Here is a 21,180-nt window from a genome sequence, read left to right as displayed (position 1 = left end):
AGGGACTTACAACGTTATAATCCATGAACATTTCCCCTCAAAAAATTGACCTGCAGGTATAGGCTGACCAAATAACTAAGTTGAGAACATTTATGACTATAAAAAGAAAAGTTGTCAATAGTAAAATATAATAAGCTACAATTTCTTTCACAAAAAGTATTTTGGTTAATTATTATGTAAAATTAAAGGTATAAATGTTTTATATAAAATTGTATTAAATGTGTGAAAAGCAAATATGTAAGTGTATACATAATTTTTGGATAAATACACTGGGTAATTTTGAAGTTCTTTGTGCTTTGTATTTTTCAATTTTTTTGTAAGTTTTTAAATCAGAAAAATAATATACTGTTTTAGCCTGTTTTCATGCTGCTGATAAAGACATACCTGAGACTGGGAAGAAAAAGAGGCTTAATTGGACTTATAGTTTCACATAGCTGAGGAAAGCCTCAGAATCATGGTGGGAAGAGAAAGGCACTTCCTACATGGTGGCAGCAAGAGAAAATGAGGAAGAAGCAAAAGTGGAAACCTCTGATAAACCCATCAGATCTTGTGAGACTTATTCACTACCAGGAGAACAGCATGGGAAAGACCAGCCCCCATGATTCAATTATCTCCCCCTGGGTCCTTCCCACAACACGTGGGAATTCTGGGAGACACAATTTGAGTTGAGGTTTCAGTGGGGACACAGCCAAACCATATCATATACATTTTCAATACTAAAGGAAGAAATTATTTGGTCATATTATCCTCTGGTATTTGTAAAATGTTATGCTTTATATATTCTAAGAGTAGAAAAATTGAATTTGTAGGTCATTAATGAAACATATAGATTCTTTATTCAGATATAGCTTTAGAATATATCTAGCTGAATGGTTAACTCAGGTTTTAGCATTGAATTCTTCATTCAAGTGAAGACTGATGATCATCATCACCAAAGCTAATATTTGAGCACTTATTACTATGTACCAGGAAATTCTCTAACCATTTTACACGTAGCACCTAATTTAATCCTCACAACAATATGATTTTTCAGAAGAATAAATTGATGTACAGAGTTGACAAAACAATTGCTCAGTGTTGCATGGCGGGTAAGTAATGGAGACAGATTTTCGTACTCATCCTGTCTGACTAAAGCCAATGTCTTTGAGACTAAACAACACTCCATGGTAGGCAGCCTTTAAAATAATCCCAAATAATCTCTACTTCCTACTATTTACCCCCTCTGGGGTAGTCCCCTTCCCTTAAACGTAGACTTGACCTAATGACTTGCTTCTAATGACTAAAATACAACAAAAGTTACGAGTTCTCACTTCTGTGATTGGGTTATAACAGATTATAACTTTTATTTTTTTTGTTTTCAGACTCTTGGTTTCTCGGCTTGCATACTTTGATAAAGCAAGGCACCATGTTGGAGGGGACTACCTGTAAAGATACTGAAGGTGGCCACAGACCAAATGCCAAGGAAGAAGTGAGGCCATCCATGTGATAACTTTTGAGAAACTGAACTCTGTCAACAACCATACGAGGTAATATGGAAGCAGATCCTTCACCAGTTGAACTTTCAGATGAGGCCAAGTCCTGTATGACACTTTCATTTCAGCCTGTAAGAGACTCTAGGACAGAGGACCCAGTGAAATCATGCCCAGATTACTGAATATGAATATGTTCTCTTAAATGACAAAGAAGAATTAAGGCTTCAGTTGGAATTAAGTTTGCTAATCAGCTGACCTTAAGACAAAAGATTATGCTGGATTTCTAGTTCTGCTCAATGTACTCAACAGGACATGTAAATGTGGAAGAGGGAGGCAGGAGAGTCATTGTTAGAGTCATGAGAAAAATACTTGGATATTGCTGACAAAGAATTTGGAAGATGGCCACAGCCATGAAATGTGGGAAGCCTCTGGAAGCTTGCAAGAGAAAGGAAAATGGATTCTCTCCTAGAGTCTCCAGAAAGAAAGGCTGTCTACCAACACCTTGATTTAACCCAATGAAACCCACATCAGACTTCCTGACCTACAAAATTCTCTAAGATGATATATTTGCATTTGCATTGTTTTATGCACTAACTTTGGGGATAATTTGTTGCATAGATGACTAATAAACACACTATGTCAAACAGAGGAAAAAATACCTGGCTAGTAGTCATTCTTCTCTGAACCTCAGCTACCACCAAAGCAGTCCCTGAAGTTTTAACTTAGTGTTCCATAGAACGCGGTGTGAAGGGCACTGATCTAGACTAACTTCTCAGGAGGTGAATAAATTTATTTGAATAGTAGCACTAAGAGGGAATACAATAATTGAGAAAGGAATCACTTAATTATAGGTGTCATTTGCTTTTGGGTCTGTTAGTAAGATCTCTCATGCCTGGTTGTCCATGTAAGTTTTTCTTATGTGGAGCATAGCATGAAAATTCTTTAGCCTCATAACTTGGGTTGTGATTCACCTGTACTGTGAATTCTCCCATTTGCAAACCACTTACTACTTGTTGCCTCCCTTCATTGCAGAAATCTTCTCTTGTAGCCCCAGGTCCAGTTTTTATCCTTTTACTTACTGCTTTCGTATTTTTCCAATAAGCCAGAGCAGTGATTTGGGGTCATGGTGTCATTGAACTCTGCCATCTACATAGTGAATTGTGAGTTTTTACTCATTGTAATGTGTTTCTACTCATTCTAGTGATGGTACTAAGGTTTACAAATAACTTGTTTATTCATGTAAAAGAATAAACTATATCCTAATGTCACTCATACTCTTTCACATGCTGAAGTGGTCCCTGGTAGGCCAGAAAGGCCTGGAGTTTCTTGTAGCACATGGCATTGTATACATAGCATGTCAGCCTTGGCTTATCAGGACACATTTTGAAGTCAAGATCAGCATTTTGGAGCATTCTTAAAGAACCGTTCCAATGACAAGTAATGCAGAGTGCAATGAAGTTTCTTGGGGAGACGCAGATGGGTGACCAGAGCAGAGCACAGCACAATACACTAATTTACCCACGAAACATTTTTGTTTTCTCTCCAAGATGTTCTCCATGATCCAATCTGCTCCTGTCCTTTCCAGCCAGCAGACTGTCAATAGGTCTAGCCTATATCTTCCTCTTCTACTATGATTTTTAAAATGCCATTTTCTTGCCCCTACTTCTATTGTTTTTGCCAAATTGAATATCCCATTGATATAGGATTAATATGTGTGTGAAGTTACTCACCACAAACCACTTACAGGTATTCTCTTGATAGCATAACACACATGTGAATGTTATCTATAATGCTTGAAAAGGTTTGATCTAAAGCATAAATGGGCTTTAGCCAAGTCCTTTCCCCTTCTCCTCAATTTGCAGCCAGGTCGCACTTAAAACAAACATGTGTAATTGACAGTCAACCCAACAGAACCAACAGGAGGTCATTTCTTCAGAGCTTTCCCTGGAAGGTTTCCAAATAAAAACAAAACAAAAAAAAAAAAAAAAACATGGTTTCCTAAGCTTCTCATCAGGAGAAAGTTTCTAGAAAGCTGATTTCATGCCAACTGCTACCTCCTTCCCAAGTTTCTTTTGTTGCCAAAACATTTTCACTGGCTGAGTATCAGCAGTCTCCAAACAAAGTCACAGATTTTTTTACCGAAATATTACAAAAATAGTCACAGCTATTTTTTTTCATTGGTTATATCTACATATCTACATGCATTGTTGGGCTTGTGATTCATTTGATTTAATGAGGAGACAGCCAAATTTACAAGTTCCACAATTCAAGTTCAAGTAGTTTAGATAATATTCATTTGTTCCTAAATAATTTTATCCTCTTTATTATAGGTAGCAAGGCAGCAATGAGCACCTAAGGCCATGACATGTAAATATTTCTGTTTCCTTTTCAAAATGAAATTTTCTAAACTAATTTTAACAATTCTTTCAATTTATTATTTCTCTAAAAAAATTCTAAAAACAACTAATAAGGAAGAAAAATCTAAGCAAGTTTTCATCACTTTCTCTTTTCTTTTTCCTCCTATCTCTTCCCAGATGGTACATGGCTGAAAAACTAATAGCAGAAAAATGATAGAAAAAATATAAAGTTAAATATATAATTTTCACATAAGTGAAAACCTACCATGTTATGATAATGACATATGCAAAATGCAGTTAGCTCTGTTCCCTTGTTTTCAGCCAATACCAACTTTATTTTCTTGATTAAACTCTTACTATATTTTTCCTTCTGGCAATAATGGCTGTCTATAGATTTTTATTTTCAAATGCTCCATTCAAATACCTTGCCCAAGAGATGTGATCATTCACCATGAATATCTTAATTTGTTTGAAGAGAAAACATTTTTATGCATAAATATAACATTTTCTTTATGTATATTTAGAAATAAAGAGCTAGGTACACAAAAACAGGCCCCAAATTTTGTCAAATTCCAAGTATTGCTGGGGAAATTATCTATATGCTATATTATATTGGCAAATTTATCAACATAGAAATATATCTGAATATATCTAAAATATGTATTTTGTGAGATTTAAGGTGGCATAATATATTTTCAAAATATTCAATTATTATTTTTTGAATAGGAGTATTCAATTTTAAATGAAATTACAAAGTTTCATACTCTATGAAGCTTATTCTTAAGAACAGTGTTGTTAAACTGCTAGCTTCAACCCATCAGTGGGTCATAACATCAGTTTAGAGGGTTATGACCAGAATTTAAATATATATACATAAATTATATGCAATATGTCATATATGTATGCTATATATTATAAACATGTAATATCTTCATGTATATACAGATATATATAATGTACACACACAGCTATGAAGAAATAAAATTTCAGAATTTGTTATCTTTATCATGATGTTTATATTTCATGAAGTTTTTGTTTTGATTGTGTGTGTGTGTGTGTGTGTGTGTGTGTGTGTACTATATTGCTGTAGAAGTGTATTTTCTTTTTGCTTTGGATTGTGACCAAAACATGTACAAACAGAAAAAAGGAAAAGGCATCAAAAACAGAAAAAAAGTAGTAAAGAAGTGAACACATAACCAGGCTAAATAATATGATTCAGATATAATAAGTGTTTTGGGGAGAAAAAAGAGTTGGAGATGTGTGGGAGTGTTGTGAGGGATGGGATGGTCAGGGTAGGGTTGTGAAGGAAGGTGACCATGAAATGAGACTTGAAGAATGGAAAGGAACCCTCTATGAAGAGAAGGGAAACAGCTGCATAGGCAGAAAAGCAAGCAAATATGAATGCCCTGGTGTGGGAAGACATTTGGCTCAGTTAAGGAAGTCATGAGGACAGTGTGGCTACATTTGAGTGAGAGGAAAGTGAATGAGGTAAAGTTGGAAAGATGGGTAGAGCCCAGACTACATGCTACATTATACGCCATAGTAAAAATAATGGATTTTGGTCAATTGAAAGAGGAAGCCTTTGGAAATTTTTATATACCAGGGAATGTCTTGATGTAATCTAAGTGTGTGAAAGTCAATCTGAATGTTATGAGCTAATGGATCATAAGAAAGCAAGAGTGGAAATGTGCAAACTACTTAGAGGGCTATGATAGGTATCAAAGTGAAGGGGGCCTGTAGCTAGAACTAGTTGGAGGTAGTAGAGATGGAGAGAAGTGTGAGAGCCAAATATGCTTTGGAGGTAGAACAGGTAAGTATTTATGGATTTGTCTATGTCAAGTGTCTGGAGATGGTGGTAGAGCAAGAGAAATAAGGAATCAAAGATAATGTCTGATAATCCACAAATGGTAACATATTTTGCTGTAATAAAAAAGACCAAGAGAGGAATAGGGTTTGGGTGAGAAGGTTGTACTTCTAGGTTTACTTTAAACATTTAAGTTAGAGATGTCTAATGGACATGCTTTTCATCCATATCGCTGATTAAATCTTATATGTTTATTTGTGTAATTATTTGCTTATTGTAAAGTAAAAGTTTCTCAAGGCAGGGATCATGCCTGTTGTGTTGCATTGAGCCTTGCTAGCATAATGCCTGGCACAGAGCAAGCATTCTGGGAATTCCTTGAATACATAATATATAAGTGTGTGTATTAATGAAAAATTAAATGAATATTTGTGAGTAATTTTCCTTTGGTGATATTTTTATCAAATAAACCAAGTTTTAACAGAAGATAGTTTCTACCTGCATAAGGATGAGCCAAGAACAATGAGATGTCTATAAAGAATCATGAAATGGGTTCATTTGCTGGTTAAATCACCTTCTTCCACACAGCGGTTTTCTAGAGCAGTGGTTCTCAACTTTGGTGCACATCAGGTGCAACTGGAAGTTTTGTCAAAACAGGAATTGCTGGGCCCTATTCCCAGGATGTCTGATTAGGTAGATGTGGGATGGGGCCCAAGAATTTGCATTTCCACCAACTGCTAGCTGATGGTGCTGGTCCAGGGATAATCACTGCTCTAGCAAGCAAAAGTTTTGAACCTGGGGTTCATGGATCCTTGGAAGAAGTCAATGATTGGGCTATAGGGCATTTGTATACCTATCTTTGGGGGAATATACGCAGAGTTTTGATGTATAGGCTATTTAGCATTTTTCTAGTAATACAGTCTACATATTTTATTAGATTCTCCAAGAAGGCCACCAAAATGTAATTAACATTATGAATAATGGTGCTCAATCATGAATACATCAATCTAGTATGAATACATACTAGAATCACCAGGAATCTTGGCTCTTCCATTCAATTGCAATATAATTTCAGGCAAAATAACCTCTCTAAAAGGGGGATAATGATAGTATTTGTTTCATAGGCTTGTTGTGGGGATCAAATAAGTTAAGATTCATAAATCATTTAAACCAGTACCCAGCAAGTGCTAAATAGGCAATTGCTAAATAAGATTAAAAATCTGGGCATGTTTCAAAATGCCAAGGCTCTACCCCTGGTGATTCTAATGTATAATCAGTGTTGAAAACCACTGTTCTGAAATGAAGAGAGCACAGTAGATCAATGAATGCCTTTCCTGAAAGTGTCTGGTTAATTTCTTTTCAGTGAACCAGAATTCCCTTCCCAGAGGAGCTTGGTGAGGAAAACTAGAGAGGGTTAACAAGAGCTTTAGCATCTTAGAAAATAATTTATTTTTATAAAATTTCAAGAGTCATTTCTTGCTCACCTCATTTTCCTGTTGCTATGGGAAGGGCTGAGAGAAATGAAGCCGAAGGGGAAAAAATGGTTTTATCCACACTGACTATTATTTTTGTTTAAAATCATCACAAACAAAAACCTGACCTAAAATAAGAATATGCTAATATTATACAGAAATGGTCAGAAAGGCAAATACTAATTGTGCTAGCCAGCCTTCAAGATGACACCTGTATCCTTGACTCTTAGAGTTCATCACCTTGCATACTCTCTCCCACGCTGAACAAGCTGAACGGTGCGACCAACGAGATATTGTAGAAGTGACTAAGTGTGGCTTCACAGTATAGATAATAAAGATGGCAGCTTCTGCCTTTTCTCTTGCATTTCCCACTTTGGGAAAAGCTAGCAGCTGTATCTTGGAGATGGTCAAGGAGTTTGTGGAGAGGTCCATGCTGAGAACAACTGAGGTCTCCTGCTGACAGCCCGCAACTACTCAACAGCCATGTAAGTATGTCACCTAGGAAAGCAATCCCCCAGCCCATCAGTTCTTCAACAACAGGAGCTACTTATGTATGTTGCCAGCCACTATATTTTGGGATAATTCATTATATCATAATAGGTAACTGATACACTAACCCTAAACCTTATATTTGTTAGGTATCCAAGCTGAGAGTTTCTCTTTTACTATTTTGGTGTTACTGCAGGGGATCTGTTCATCTTATTCTTTTCTGACTCCTTAAGCACACCAAAAATAATTAGCTACTAAAACAATTAACTAGAAAGTGGGTATGTTGTACGTGGGAGAGAGAAAGATCACCCAGTCTCAGGCTTTTAGTCTCCTGAGGCCTCACATATGAGAGAAAGAAAAGTTGTCATACTTGAGTGAGTACCAAGCTCAACAGTGAGAGACCAGCTGTATTCACAACAACACAGACTCTGAATTGAGTTAACAAGAAATTTAAATTCTAATACCATCTGAAACAAAAAAATGTGAGAAAGCTCAGTGTTTTCCAGGAGCACAGATGACCAGGTAACTTAACTAAATCCTTGAATGTCAGTGTCCACTGTTGTTCCTTATTTCAAAACCAAAGAGGCAGAATTATATGAGATAAAACTAGAATCTTAGAGTTTGAGTTCAGGCAGGGATAAAATACTCATCAAGGCCTTATGTTCTATTTATATAGTGACCATCTACTAATTAAAAATATCTAAACAGGTAAGGCTCCATATCCTGATTCTAATACCAGCTCAGTGGGCTTTTGGAAACTCATTTCCATTTACGTAAGATTCTGCTAAAGTTCACCATCATATAATAGAAAGACAGATTTAAAAGTTATTGAAGTTATTAGCCATTGAACTTCTAATAGTATCAGAGCACCCAGCTGTGTGTTCAACAAATAGATTTGCCTATACTACAAGTGGGACCACATTCATAGCCTGAGAAGTTAGTTCAGTCCTGTTCTTTCCATTTGATTACTTTTTAAGTTGGACCAGAGAAAGTGGCTGACCAGTTAATGACATACCTACTCTGATGTATTCATCTCTATCAAAAGAGCATGGTACATTACTCAGGTAAACATATTTTAATTATCTTTTACTGAAATAGATAACAAAGTGATTTAGTAGATGGTCAAAGGTGTACCTAAATAATAGCATTACGAACAGTCTTAGATGTCTATTTTTCTTCTGTTATTTAGAAACCAAATATTTTAGTCAGCATGTTTCTAGATTAATTATACGGAGCTTGCCTTCTCTATCTACTCCTGATATACAAAACAAGTAGTTTCAACTTAATTGCAAGGGAGGAGGGAGTGTGCGGGTTGGAAGGGAACTGCCAGTGGAGGAAACTGTGAAATGCACTTACTATAAGTGTGAAAGAGGAACTGTGCTTCCAAGTTTAGGTCAATGGTATTAACACTGATGCTTTCCTTCAATGTAAAGATGAAAGGAGGCAAGAATCTCCTAAGTTTCTGAGATACATGTTTAGAGGTGAAAAGCAGATGCTAATTAGCTTCATTTCTTGCTCCCATTTTATTGTCTTTTATGTTTATTCCCATATAGCCACTTCCAGCTCATCAGTGTATGCAGGATATATTTGCCAACCCCCCAACCATCCCAGTTTTTGATTATTATGTGTTTATTTCCTTATTGTGATTTCAGATCTTTTGGAAGGGACAACCAGGATGCCCCAAATGCTTTAGTGTGTTTAATCTCTTGGAGAGCCCTGAATGCACCAGGTGCTCATAAGATATAGATAAAGAAGGGGCAGGGCAGACAGGGTGTGGGAAGAAACATGCAGAACAAGCAGAGGAAGGTGAGCCTGAAACACATCTGTCCACCTTGGCCTTGCCCTGCTTCTCAACGTCTATTCTCCCTGATCTCCATTTCCCCACTAAAACGACATAGGGGATTTAATGGAATACTTTTCAACTTTGTATTAGACAGCCTGACAGCTGATTTTTATTAACCAGTCTGTGGAATCTGTTTGATGGCTAAAATGTGGTTTTATCTCATAAAAGCAGCATTTTGCCATATGTTCTGTGGGCTGTGTTTGCTAATGTAAAATAGATTGTTATGTATTAGAAAGCCTTTGGGTAAGGATTGAGGCTAAAAGCCATTCTGATGAGCTAAAGCTTTACCATTCTGTTGTGCAAATATCAACATGGACAATTAAACTGAGGAACAATGTACTTCAATATAGAAGGGACTAGAAAACAGCTACTTGGGACGTTGAGGCAGCAGAATGGCTTGAATCAGGGAGTCGGAGGTTGCAGTGAGCCAAGATCACACCACTGCACTCCAGCCTGGTGACAGAGCTAGACTCCGTCTCTAACAAACAAACAAACATACATAAAACATATAGGAAATTTTAACAATGTACAACTGCCTGGCTCTAATATAAATGAAAATAATTCTGAACTATGTCACTAATCTACACATATATATTCATTTACACACTGCTTTAGTGCACCTTAGATTTTCATGCAACCATTATTTATTGAGCAACTACTACATGCTAGGCTTGTGTTAAGGACTGACACATGGTTAACATAGTTCTTTTTTTCAAAAAGCTCTAATCTCATATAATTGAAAATGTCACTAGTAAGACCATCTATTCTACTAAAAAGCATTAAAACACTTTAATCTTCAAAATATATATGAAGTATGCTGAATCATAGTTAAATATGGAAAATACGGTTATGCAGAATTGTACCTAAGTCCCCAGTTAAATTTACTCTAAGACATAGATTTAGAGTAAATTTTAAATTTACTCTAAAACTTAAATGGTAAAGTTAATTGTCAACTTTCTATAACATTTACCTTATACATTATGATACAAAAAGGCAATAAATGTTTGAAAATGCACTGAGTTTTGTTCTACTCAAACAAAAGGGGAGAACAATGAAACACAAAGGTGTTGAGCTCTTGGAATGTTCCCAAGGTCACACAGCAAAAGACGGCCCCAAAATTATGTCTCTTCTACTGCCCTTGCCACTAATCCATTTAGTTGGGATTACCTGGTAAAGCTGGCAATTTATTTGTTCAACAAGTAGTTATTGAGTAGCTTCTATTTTCTAAACATCATTATAGGCAATGTAGATATGTTGGTAAAAGTCATAGACAAAAAAATTACATTGTGGTAAAAAAGACACATAAATAATCAAATCAACAAACAAATAAACAAATAAAATCAGTTGTTATGCAGCAGATTAAAATAAAGTTATTCCTGGGAGCTACTACAGATAATGCGGTGAAGGAAATCTTCTCTGAGGAGGTGTCGGTAGCTGAGCCCTACATGGCTGCTTATGAAGATTGGTGGGAAGAAAAATCCAGGCATCAGAGCAGCTGGCCAAAAAATCCCTCATGCAGGAATAAACTTTTATTGTAGCGAAGACAATAAAGGAATCAATGATAACCCGTAAGTGCTTAAGTAACTGCATAAATGGTGGCACCAATAACTGCTATAGGGAACAGCAGAGAAGAGTCTGTTCTGACAAAGGAGATTAAGAATCTATACAGACCCTAAAAATTTTCAGATGCCTGATAGACTTTCAAGGAGGGTGGGGGGATGCAGAGTATAGGCCTAGGGTAGTGAATGCTCTCTGAAAAAAAGTAATTTGCTGAGTGGACTGGTAGTTCCTGTCTGATGTAAGAGAATCTTGGGGTCCCAAAGAGACAGTGAAAGCAGAGAGATGTAAAAGGATGTGGTTAGTAGGAGACAAAGATGGAAGAGGTAGGAAGGGCTGGGTCGTTAATAAACTGTAGAAGAAACACCTCATTGCAAAGTAAGGAATTGTACCTCTGAGCAGTTCTGGTGTGATTTTAAAGATTAGATAAACCTCTCTATTTGTGAGTGGGAGAGCCTGACTTTATCAGAAAACTAGATATTATGATCTATCTAGTACCTTTTTTTTCCCAATAAGAAAAACTGAATGTTCCCTCTGCAACCTGGTACAGGAAAGCTATTAAACATTAGCACGATAAACATGAACTCTATAAAACCTGTCTCACTCTCGCAACCTGTTTTCCATATTGTAATCAAAATGATTTTTCTAAGTTGCAAATCTAAGTAAGACATGCACCTGCTGAAAATCCTTTATGGGACTTTGTTTCTCTCAGCACAGAGTCAAACTCCTCACGATGGCCCACAAGGCCCTGTCTGCTGGTCCCTGCTAATTTCTCCTGTCTTACTTCTTGCTACCTCTTTCTTGATCATTGGGCCCACTGAGTTCTCTCTTCTCAAATGCACCTTGTGCTTTCTCTAATTGCTAGTGCTCTGTCCTACCAAAAGCTCTTCTTACTCCTACCTATCCTTTAGGTCTTTATCAAAGTTACATTTTCTTAGAGGAAGTTCCCGTAGTAAGCCTGCCTTGTCCCCTAGCCCCAGGTCTGCTGTAGGTGCTTCTCCAGACACTCCGTCATCATAAATCCTCACCACTCCACATTGCAACTGTTTGCATTCTTGTAGTCCTCCTCTGTAATCTTGATGAGGGTGGGGACCAGGGCTATCTTGTTCACTCTTGCATCCCCTACACCCAGTGCACCAATGGTCATTTAGTATCTATGGGCTCAATATATATTCACTGAATAAGTACAAAGAAATTTTTCTACTAGGTTGTTAGTTTCTAGAGGATAGTAACCAGGTCTATGGTTCTATCTCTAACCGTAAACACAATAAGGGTGCACAAAGAATATTTATAGAATTGTTTAGCTTAGAGCTGTATTTCTCTTTTTCTACACTGAATGATTTGTACTTATTCAGAGTGGAGTTTCGGGTGAAGACCTCTGCCATTGTTCTTGTGCAAACTTGGTAGGATTTTGACCCGCCTCCCGGTGGATACTATTTCCAAGTCCACGTAGACAAATATCTGGACTAAACAACTCATCCACCCCCTCAATATGGCCTGCTTTGGTAAATGAACTACCATAAAGTATTCTTGCATATGAGCATAATCCTATCAGTGAAATACTCTTATGATCCAAGAACTTAGACCATATAATTAAAAATGTACATACTTCTTTAGGGCTTTTTGAGTACTTTGAGACCTTATCTTTTCACCATACGGAAATAAGTTTTAGAACTAAACTGATCACAATAATTAGTATTTCAATGTTTCAATTCTTAACATTTAAAGCCAAGAACACAATATCACCATTTAACTCTAACATGTGTTCGAATAAGTATAAATATTTATAATTACCTTCTAATGCATATTTCATATCCAGAGCAAAAAGAGTCCACATAATTTCGGCACTTATTTTTCCCATGTTCAGCTCTTGAGGAAACCTAAAACCAAACACATTGTATTAGTGTATGAAGAAGAAAAGCATGCTTAAAAACCAAAATACAGCATTTTACATATATACCACAGTAGTTATTACATAGTTCATACATACTTTTATTTATGACATTTCTCTTTATGAACTTTCAGAAGTCAAAAAAAATGTTACACACTAGAGTTTAATGTTAAAAAGTTATTGGATGGTAAGAAAAGAGACTTCATTATATCAGTGCCAAAGTAATGGTGCCTGGGTCTCCCTGTGGATGTCTTGTGATGAGTGTTTGTGTCTCAAGAGCTCCTTCACTTTTATCGAAGACTCCATCTTCTTCTTCTGTTTTTTTTTTTTTTTTTTTTTTTTTTTTTTTGAGACGGAGTCTTACTCTTCGCCCAGGCTGGAGTGCAATGGTGCCATTTTGGCTCACTGCAATCTCTGCCTCCTGGGTTCAAGCAATTCTCCTGCCTCAGCCTCCCAAGTAGCTGGGATTACAGGCGTGTGCCACCATGCCCGGCTACTTTTTTGTATTTAGTAGAGACAGGGTTTCACTATGTTGGTTCAGGCTAGTCTGGAGCTCCTGACCTCAGGTGATTCACCCACCTTGGTATCCCAGAGTGCTGAGATTATACGCATGAGCCACCATACCTGGCCAACTCCATCTTTTTATGTCTCACTTTTGAGGATAGATCAGATGAAGCTGAATAGCAAACACCATATGACACTAAAAAATCACACCTCATATATGTCCCTCAGCCATTTTCTTTGAAGCACAATTAAGTACTTCTATTTTTTCTATTATCTATTATCTTCATGTGAATTATATGAACAAAGATTCCTCACTCCCTCTGGCAAAATGGCTCCTGGTGGACACACCCAGTAATCTGTACTCCAGAACTTCCAGGCAGGTCTGCGTTTTAGACTAAGCAAGCTTAGGTTAAAAACAAGATTCTGACTGCTTCTAAAAATTTATTATGTTTGCATGTGTTTTCAGTCTCATGATAAGGCTCCTAATAATATAAGCCCAATGAATATGATGACCGAGTCTTTTTATTACAATGTAAACACTCACTCCATGCCAGAATGTAAGACTAGAAGTATTTTCTCTCTCTATATATATAGACTTGCACACATGAATAAAAATATTTATATCAAAGAACAGAGCTAGTTCTCACATTCATCCACATTTGGGGGTTCGAATAAAAAAAGAGTATAATCCTGTATGGAAAGTGTTACCTAAGGAAATATGACCTCAAGACAACCTCAAATAAGAAAAGACTATTGACACATACAGAACTACTCTAGTCCATATTTCCATCAAAATTAGAGTGTGTTGCATCAGTTTCCCTTACTGACTGCCAATTTTATCAATTTGTCTAATAAGGCATTCGATTTTAAAACTTAAATCAGAAGCTTTACATTTATCAAGTATTTAAGTTCAGAACTTTTCTAAAAAATTTAATACAATCTGAATACATATAAATTAGTTTTCAATATTAAATTTTACTTTATTGATATAAAAATAACCCTAGGCAAACAATTTATTTCAAAAGGTTTCATTTGAGCATAAATACTAGCATCACACATTTTGTAGTACATTAGATTTTATGTAATTAATATGCGGCATCAAAATTATAAGTGATATAATAAGAGTACTTTATGCTTATAAAAAGGCAAAATTGCTTACTTATTTTAATTTATTTGAATCAAGAATAAGATTATATTAACTTTACAGTACAAGAAACAAAGAACTAAAGAACTAAAACTAAAAACTGAAACACACAAAAAACTGAAGAATATCTCTTATAAACATAGATGTAAAAATCTTCAACAAAAAATACCAAATTTAATCTCACAATATATAAAATGAATAATACATTATGATCGAGATGTTTATCCCAAAAGTACAATGTTAATTCAACCTTCAAAAATGAATCAACGTAATTTACCATATTGTTAGACTATGGAAGAAAAATTTTATGATCATCTCAATAGATGCTGAAAAGGTATTTGACAAGCTTCAACATTCATTCATGATTTAAAATCCCTCTGAAAGACAGTAAAGTGAACTTTTTTAACCTCATAAAGAGAATCTACAAAACCCTACTGCTACAATTATAGTTAAGTCTCACACTTGATACTTAAGGATGAAGATGATGATGTTGACTCTCAGTATTTCTACATAACATTGTACTGGAGTTCCTAAATTCTGTTAAAATGCAAGAGAAATACATAAAAGGCATATAGATAGCAAAGGAAGAAATAAGACTTTTCACAGACAACATGGTTTTCTACATAAAAAATGGCATACTAAAAATTGTCTGCATAGAAAATGTCTAAAAAACTAATTTAAGAAGCTACAAAATATAAGGTCACAGAATATAAAATCATGTATTTCGGTATACTACCAATGAACTATTGGAAATTCAAATTAAAATAACAGTATCATTTATAATAGCATCTGATATGGTTTTGTTCTGTGTTCCCACCCAAATCCGATCTCAAACTGTAATCCCTACATGTTGAGGGAGGGATCTGTAATCCCCATGGGGGCAGTTTCCTCCATGCTGTTCTCTTATAGTGAGTGAGTACTCATGAGATCTGATGGTTTTAAAAGTGTTTGGCAGTTCCCTCCTGTGCTCTTGTCTCTCTCCTCCTGCCTTGTGAAGAAGCTGCTTGCTTCCCCTCAGCCTTCAACCATGATTATGTTTCCTGAGGCCTCCCTCACCATGCGGAACTGTGAGTCAATTAAACCTCTTTCCTTTATAAATTACTCAGTCTCGGGCATTTTTTTTTGTTTTTTTTTTCAGATGAAGTCTCACTCTGTCACCCAGGCTGGAGTGCGGTTGTGCGATCTTGGCTCACTGCAACCTCCATTTCCCGGGTTCAAGCGATTCTCTTGCCTCAGCCTCCCGAGTAGCTGGGACTACAGGTGTGCACCTTATAGCAGTGTCAAAATGGACTAATGCAGCATCAAAAGTTATTAAATACTTATAAATCTAAGATAATATGTACAAGATTTATATGAAGAAAACTATGAAGTATTGAAAAAAGAAATTAAATAAGGCCTAAATCAATATATTGTATTTATAGACTGATACACTCAATAATGTTAGAATTTTATCTTTTCTCAAATTGATTCATACATTCAATGCAATCTCAATCAAAATTCTAGCAGAATTTCTTGTGGAAATTAATAAACTGATTCTAAAATTGACATAACAAAGTAAAAGCACTAGAAGAGGAAAAAATGGTTTTTTTTAAAATAAAGAACAAACATTACTTGTACTTGCAGCTTTCTATGAAAATATAATAATTTATACAGAATGTCTTCAACTACAAGACAAGAGTGGCTACTCTTACAAGAGTGGCTAATTTTCAACAATGTGTAACAGTACGTCAGTGAAGAAAGGACAGTCTTTTCAACAAGAGATGCTGAAATACTTGAATATCCACATGCAAAAAAGAAAAAATCTTGACTCATACCTTGCAACAAATTAAACATTTAACTCAAAAAGGACCACAGACCCAAATGCCAAACCTAAAACTATAAAACTTCTGAAAGAAAACATAGTAGAAAATCCTTATGACCTTATATTAGGCAAAAATTGTTTAGATGTAACACAAAGGTGTAAACCCATAAAATAAAATATTGATAAATTGAACTTCATGAATTAAAATCTGATCTTCAAAAGACACTGTTGAGAAAACAAAAAGATAAGCCACAGACAGGGAGAAAAAAATTTGCAAAACATGTGACTGATAAAGGACTTATATCAGGATATATACATTACACTAAAATCTCAATAATAGAGAAAAAACATTACCCAATAAAAATGGGCAAATGATTTGAATGACACTGCAGCAGAGAAAAAAATTAGATGGGAAATAAACACATGCAAATAGGCTCAACATTATTAGTCATTAGATATTTGCCAATAAAATTATGATGTGATACTACATGTCTATTAGAATAGCTTAAAAAAACAAAAGGCAAAAGCCCACCAATACTAAGGGCTAGCAAAGATGCAAGCATGCAGAGGAGCTGGAACTCTGACACATTGCTTTTGAGAATGCAAAATGTTATAGTTGTTTTGGAAAGCAGTTTGGCAAATGACATTTTTATAGAATTAGAAGAAAAATTCTAAATTCATATGGAACCAAGAAAGAACCCAAACATACAAAACAATCTTAAGAAAAAAGAACCAAGCCAAAGATATCACACTACCTAACTTCAAATTATACTACAAGGCTACAGTAACCATAACAGCATGATACTGGCACCAAGAAAGACACATAGAACAATGGAACAGAACAGAGAGCCCAGAAATAAGGCCGCACACCTACAACCATCTGGTCTTTCACAAAGCTGACAAAAGCAATGGGGAAACGACTCCCCATTTAATAAATGATGCTGGGATAACTGGCTAGTCATGTGCAGAAGATTGAAATTGGATCTTTTTCACCATATACAAAAATCAACTCAAGATGAATTAAAGACAATGTAAAACTGGAAACTATAAGAACCCAGAAGAACACCTAGAAAATGCCATTCTGCACATAGGCCCTGGCAAAGATTTTATGATGACCCCAAAAGCAATTGCAATGAAAAGAAAAATTGACAAGTGGGATTTAATTAAACTAAAGAGCTTCTGCACAGCAAAAGAAACTATCAACAGAGTAAAGGGACAAACTTCAGAATGGGAGAAAATACTTGCAAACTATACATCTGGCAAAGGTAATATCCAGAATCTGTAAGAAACTTAAACAAGTCAACGTGCAAAAACAACAGGCAACCTCATTAAAAATGAACAAAGAACATGAACAGAGACTTCTCAAAAGATGACATACACATGGCCAAAAAGCGTGTGAAAAAATTCTTGATGTTACTAATCATTACAGAAATGCAGATCAAAACCACCATGAGTTATTATCTCACATTGGTCAGAATGGCAATCATTGAAAAGTAAAAACATAACAGATGCCGGTGAGGTTGCAGAGAAAAGGGAACGATTATACGCTGCTAGTGGGAATGTAAATTAATTCAGCCACTGTGGAAAACAGTTTGGAGATTTCTCAAAGAACGTAAAATACAACTACCATTTAACTCAGCAATCTCTTTACTGGGCATATAACCAAAACAAATCTCTCTACCAAAAAGACACATGCACTTGTATGGTCATCACAGCACTATTCATAATAACAAAGACATAGAATTCAACCTAGAAGCCCATACACAGTGGACTGGATAAAGAAAAGGTGGGACATTTGTACCATAGGATACCACACAGGTATAAAAAAGAATAAAATCATGTCCTTTGCAGCAACGTGGATGGAGTTGGAGGTCATTAGTGTAAGTGAATTAACTAAGGAACACAAATTAAATATCAGATGTTCTCACTTATAAGTGGGAGCTAAATATCGAGTGCATATGGACACAAAGAAAGGAACGAAAGACGTTGGGACCTCCTTGAGGGTGGAGGGTGGGAGGAGAGTAAGGATCTAAAAACTACCTATTGGCTACTATGCTTATCATCTGGGTGATGAAATAATTTGTATATCAAACCCCCATGACTTACAATTTACCCATGTAACAAACCTGCCTATGTACCCACTGAACCTCACATAAAAGTTGGAAAGAAAAAGCAAAACAAAAACCCCCATTTAAAATAAAACAACAAACTGGAAAAATATATACAGCTTATATAAAAGACAAAAAGAATATTATTAATATAAAAGGAACATATAATATTATTAACATGTTAAAAATCTATAGAAGAAATGAAAGGAAAAGTGGCTGAGATGAAAGGGAAATTTAAAAAAAAATCAAAGCCTAATAAACACAAGAAAGGAGCTGTTCACCTTAATAAGAGTAAAAATTTTCTACTTATCAGACTGGAAACAATTAAAAATTGATGAAAATTCAGGCTTTTGTTGAAGTTGATTTTCTCATAGTTATCTAATGACTCTCTACAGGCCTTCAGTTCTTTTCTATACCAATATCTGTGTTGTCCCTATCCCCTTCTCTTGTCTGTGCCCCAGGAGTTGCCTCATTGGCTGCATCATCCTGATGTTAAATGATACCATGGAAAAATATGCAGCTATTGAAATGACCAAGGCAGATCTCTTTCAATTGACATGAATAGATGTCTCTCAGGCAGTATTAGGTGAATAAAGCAAATTATAGATTAGCATATAAAATATGATCGTATATTTCATAAAAAACACTATAGAAGCAAACATTATTAAATGAATTTCTATGTTTATATGTGTGAAAGATTAACTGGAAGAAAACACACCAAACTACTGAAAATTTGTAAAGCTTAGGTTGGGGAGTCATGCTTTTAATTTTTACTGATTTACTTCACAGAAATGATAAATAAACATTAGAACTCTTATTTTCTACTTCATACAGACTGTGAAGCTGAATATGATTATTTTTGTAATCATATCATTTTTGAAATTCAATTTTGAAGTAGAATCAATCGGAGTTTTACTATATACGAGTTCTTTTCAAAGATGGATAATATTAATTTGTTTCTCACAAAACCCCTATTCAGTTGTTATTATTTCTAATTTAAAAATTGGTGGTCAGGAGTTAAGCACTGAGATCTTTCCAATAAAGAAAAAACAATATTCAATGAGTTTGTTTGATATTTAGAGGAGATGTAAAGGGAACTTTAATAACGTTCATTTTAGACTTAGTAACGTTAGAGATTAGGAAAGTGTACTAGAACATGAAATGAATCAAAGACAGAATCAGAAACAGATCCTATGGTTCTTGCCCATGGTTTTTTTTTTTTTTTTTTTTTTTTTTTTTTTTTTTGAGACAGAGTCTCACTCTGTCACCCAGGCTGGAGTGCAGTGGCGCCATCTCGGCTCACTGCAACTCCGCCTCTCGGGTTCATGCCACTCTCCTGCCTCAGCCTCCCGAGTAGCTGGGACTACAGGCGCCCGCCACCATGCCCGACTAATTTTTTGTATTTTTAGTAGAGATGGAGTTTCACCGTGTTCACCAGGATGGTCTCGATCTCCTGTCCTCATGATCTGCCCACCTTGGCCTCCCAAAGTGCTGGGATTACAGGTGTGAGCCACTGCACCTGGCCCATTCTTTTCTTTTACAACAAAAAAATTCCCATGCATTGAAAATGTTTTCACAGTTAACTTTTTCTTTCTTTTTTGTTGGTATTAGGCTATTGGGTTTTTCCTCAAAATATTTACAGTTTAAATTATTGGCTTCATATTTTATGTAGTAGTCCCTATTTAAATTTAAATCTCAAGATCTACTTCTTGCTAAGATCTGCTTCTATACCGAAAACAATATTTGGGGTCTGAGGTCTCATTCTGATCAGTTTTAGTAGTTTTTTTCCATTATAAAACGTTATGATACACTGGTTTCAATTTTGGTTGTGCTATTACCTAAAGAGATAATAGATATCCCATGATAGAAAATAAAAAGAATGCAAAGTTTCTTTCTTTAACAGTTACACAAGTTCTTCTGAAGCCTGTATTTTATTTTACTTTACCTCCACTCTATGGTACTTTTTGTACATTTGGAAGAACTTTTCTTACTCTTTCTTACGTATTTCATAGTTAAATTAATGGCAATACTATTTAGCTGATGAATTTAGATAGCTACCAGAGTCATCCACCTCTGCCACGATCCACAGTGTCCCCTCCTTTCCACCCTCCTGGGAATTTTTTCTTTGGTCTACCTATGGAATTTTCCTCTCTCTTCCCTATTCCTAATATCACACCCCCAATTCAAGTTGCTACCTTCATTTGCCTTACTAATTGCACTAATCAATTAGTTTATGTCTTTGCCTCTATTTTTCCCTCTTCTGATACATCTTCTATATTATCACCAAATTTACCTTTTAAAAACACAGGCCATCATATTTCTAACTATTGCTTTAAAACCATAAATTGCTTGTCACACATTTATTAGCATATAATAGTTTCAATTCATTGATATGACTATCCTGCTCTGACCATCTGGCCCCAACTTTCATTTCTTTCACCTTCATTCCCCAACCCTTACCATGAATAATCTAGCTACCCCTATTATTTATTATTTCTTGACACGCCTGACGTTCTATATATCTTCTGATCATTTTCCACCTTCCTGTTCTCTCTTCTTCTTAATTTCTATGAGATAATAACCTCTCTCTCTCTCCCTGGAAAGCACAGCTCAAGTATCACCTCCCTTTAAGTGTTCTGTTGTATTCAAGGCAGAATTGGCAATGATTAAATAGTTGTGAATGATAAGGGCAAAGAGAAGTGCATAGTGACTATAAATGGGTCTGAGCTCACTTAATATTA

At 35.6% G+C, this 21,180-nt stretch overlaps 1 protein-coding gene across 1 annotated transcript in view; it reads right to left on the bottom strand.

The window, feature by feature from the left end:
- Positions 1-21,180, bottom strand: part of UNC13C (unc-13 homolog C) — a 649,688-nt gene that overhangs the window by 203,146 nt on the left and 425,362 nt on the right. The window contains exon 18 of the mRNA XM_031002438.3: positions 12,786-12,871. Coding sequence (XP_030858298.3) covers positions 12,786-12,871 — 86 coding nt within the window. The remainder of the gene's footprint in view (positions 1-12,785; positions 12,872-21,180) is intronic.

The sequence above is a fragment of the Gorilla gorilla genome, chromosome 16, assembly GCF_029281585.2.
Source record: "Gorilla gorilla gorilla isolate KB3781 chromosome 16, NHGRI_mGorGor1-v2.1_pri, whole genome shotgun sequence".
Taxonomy (NCBI): domain Eukaryota; kingdom Metazoa; phylum Chordata; class Mammalia; order Primates; family Hominidae; genus Gorilla; species Gorilla gorilla.
Note: the sequence above shows the minus strand (reverse complement) of the source record. Positions and strands in the feature narration are given on the sequence as shown.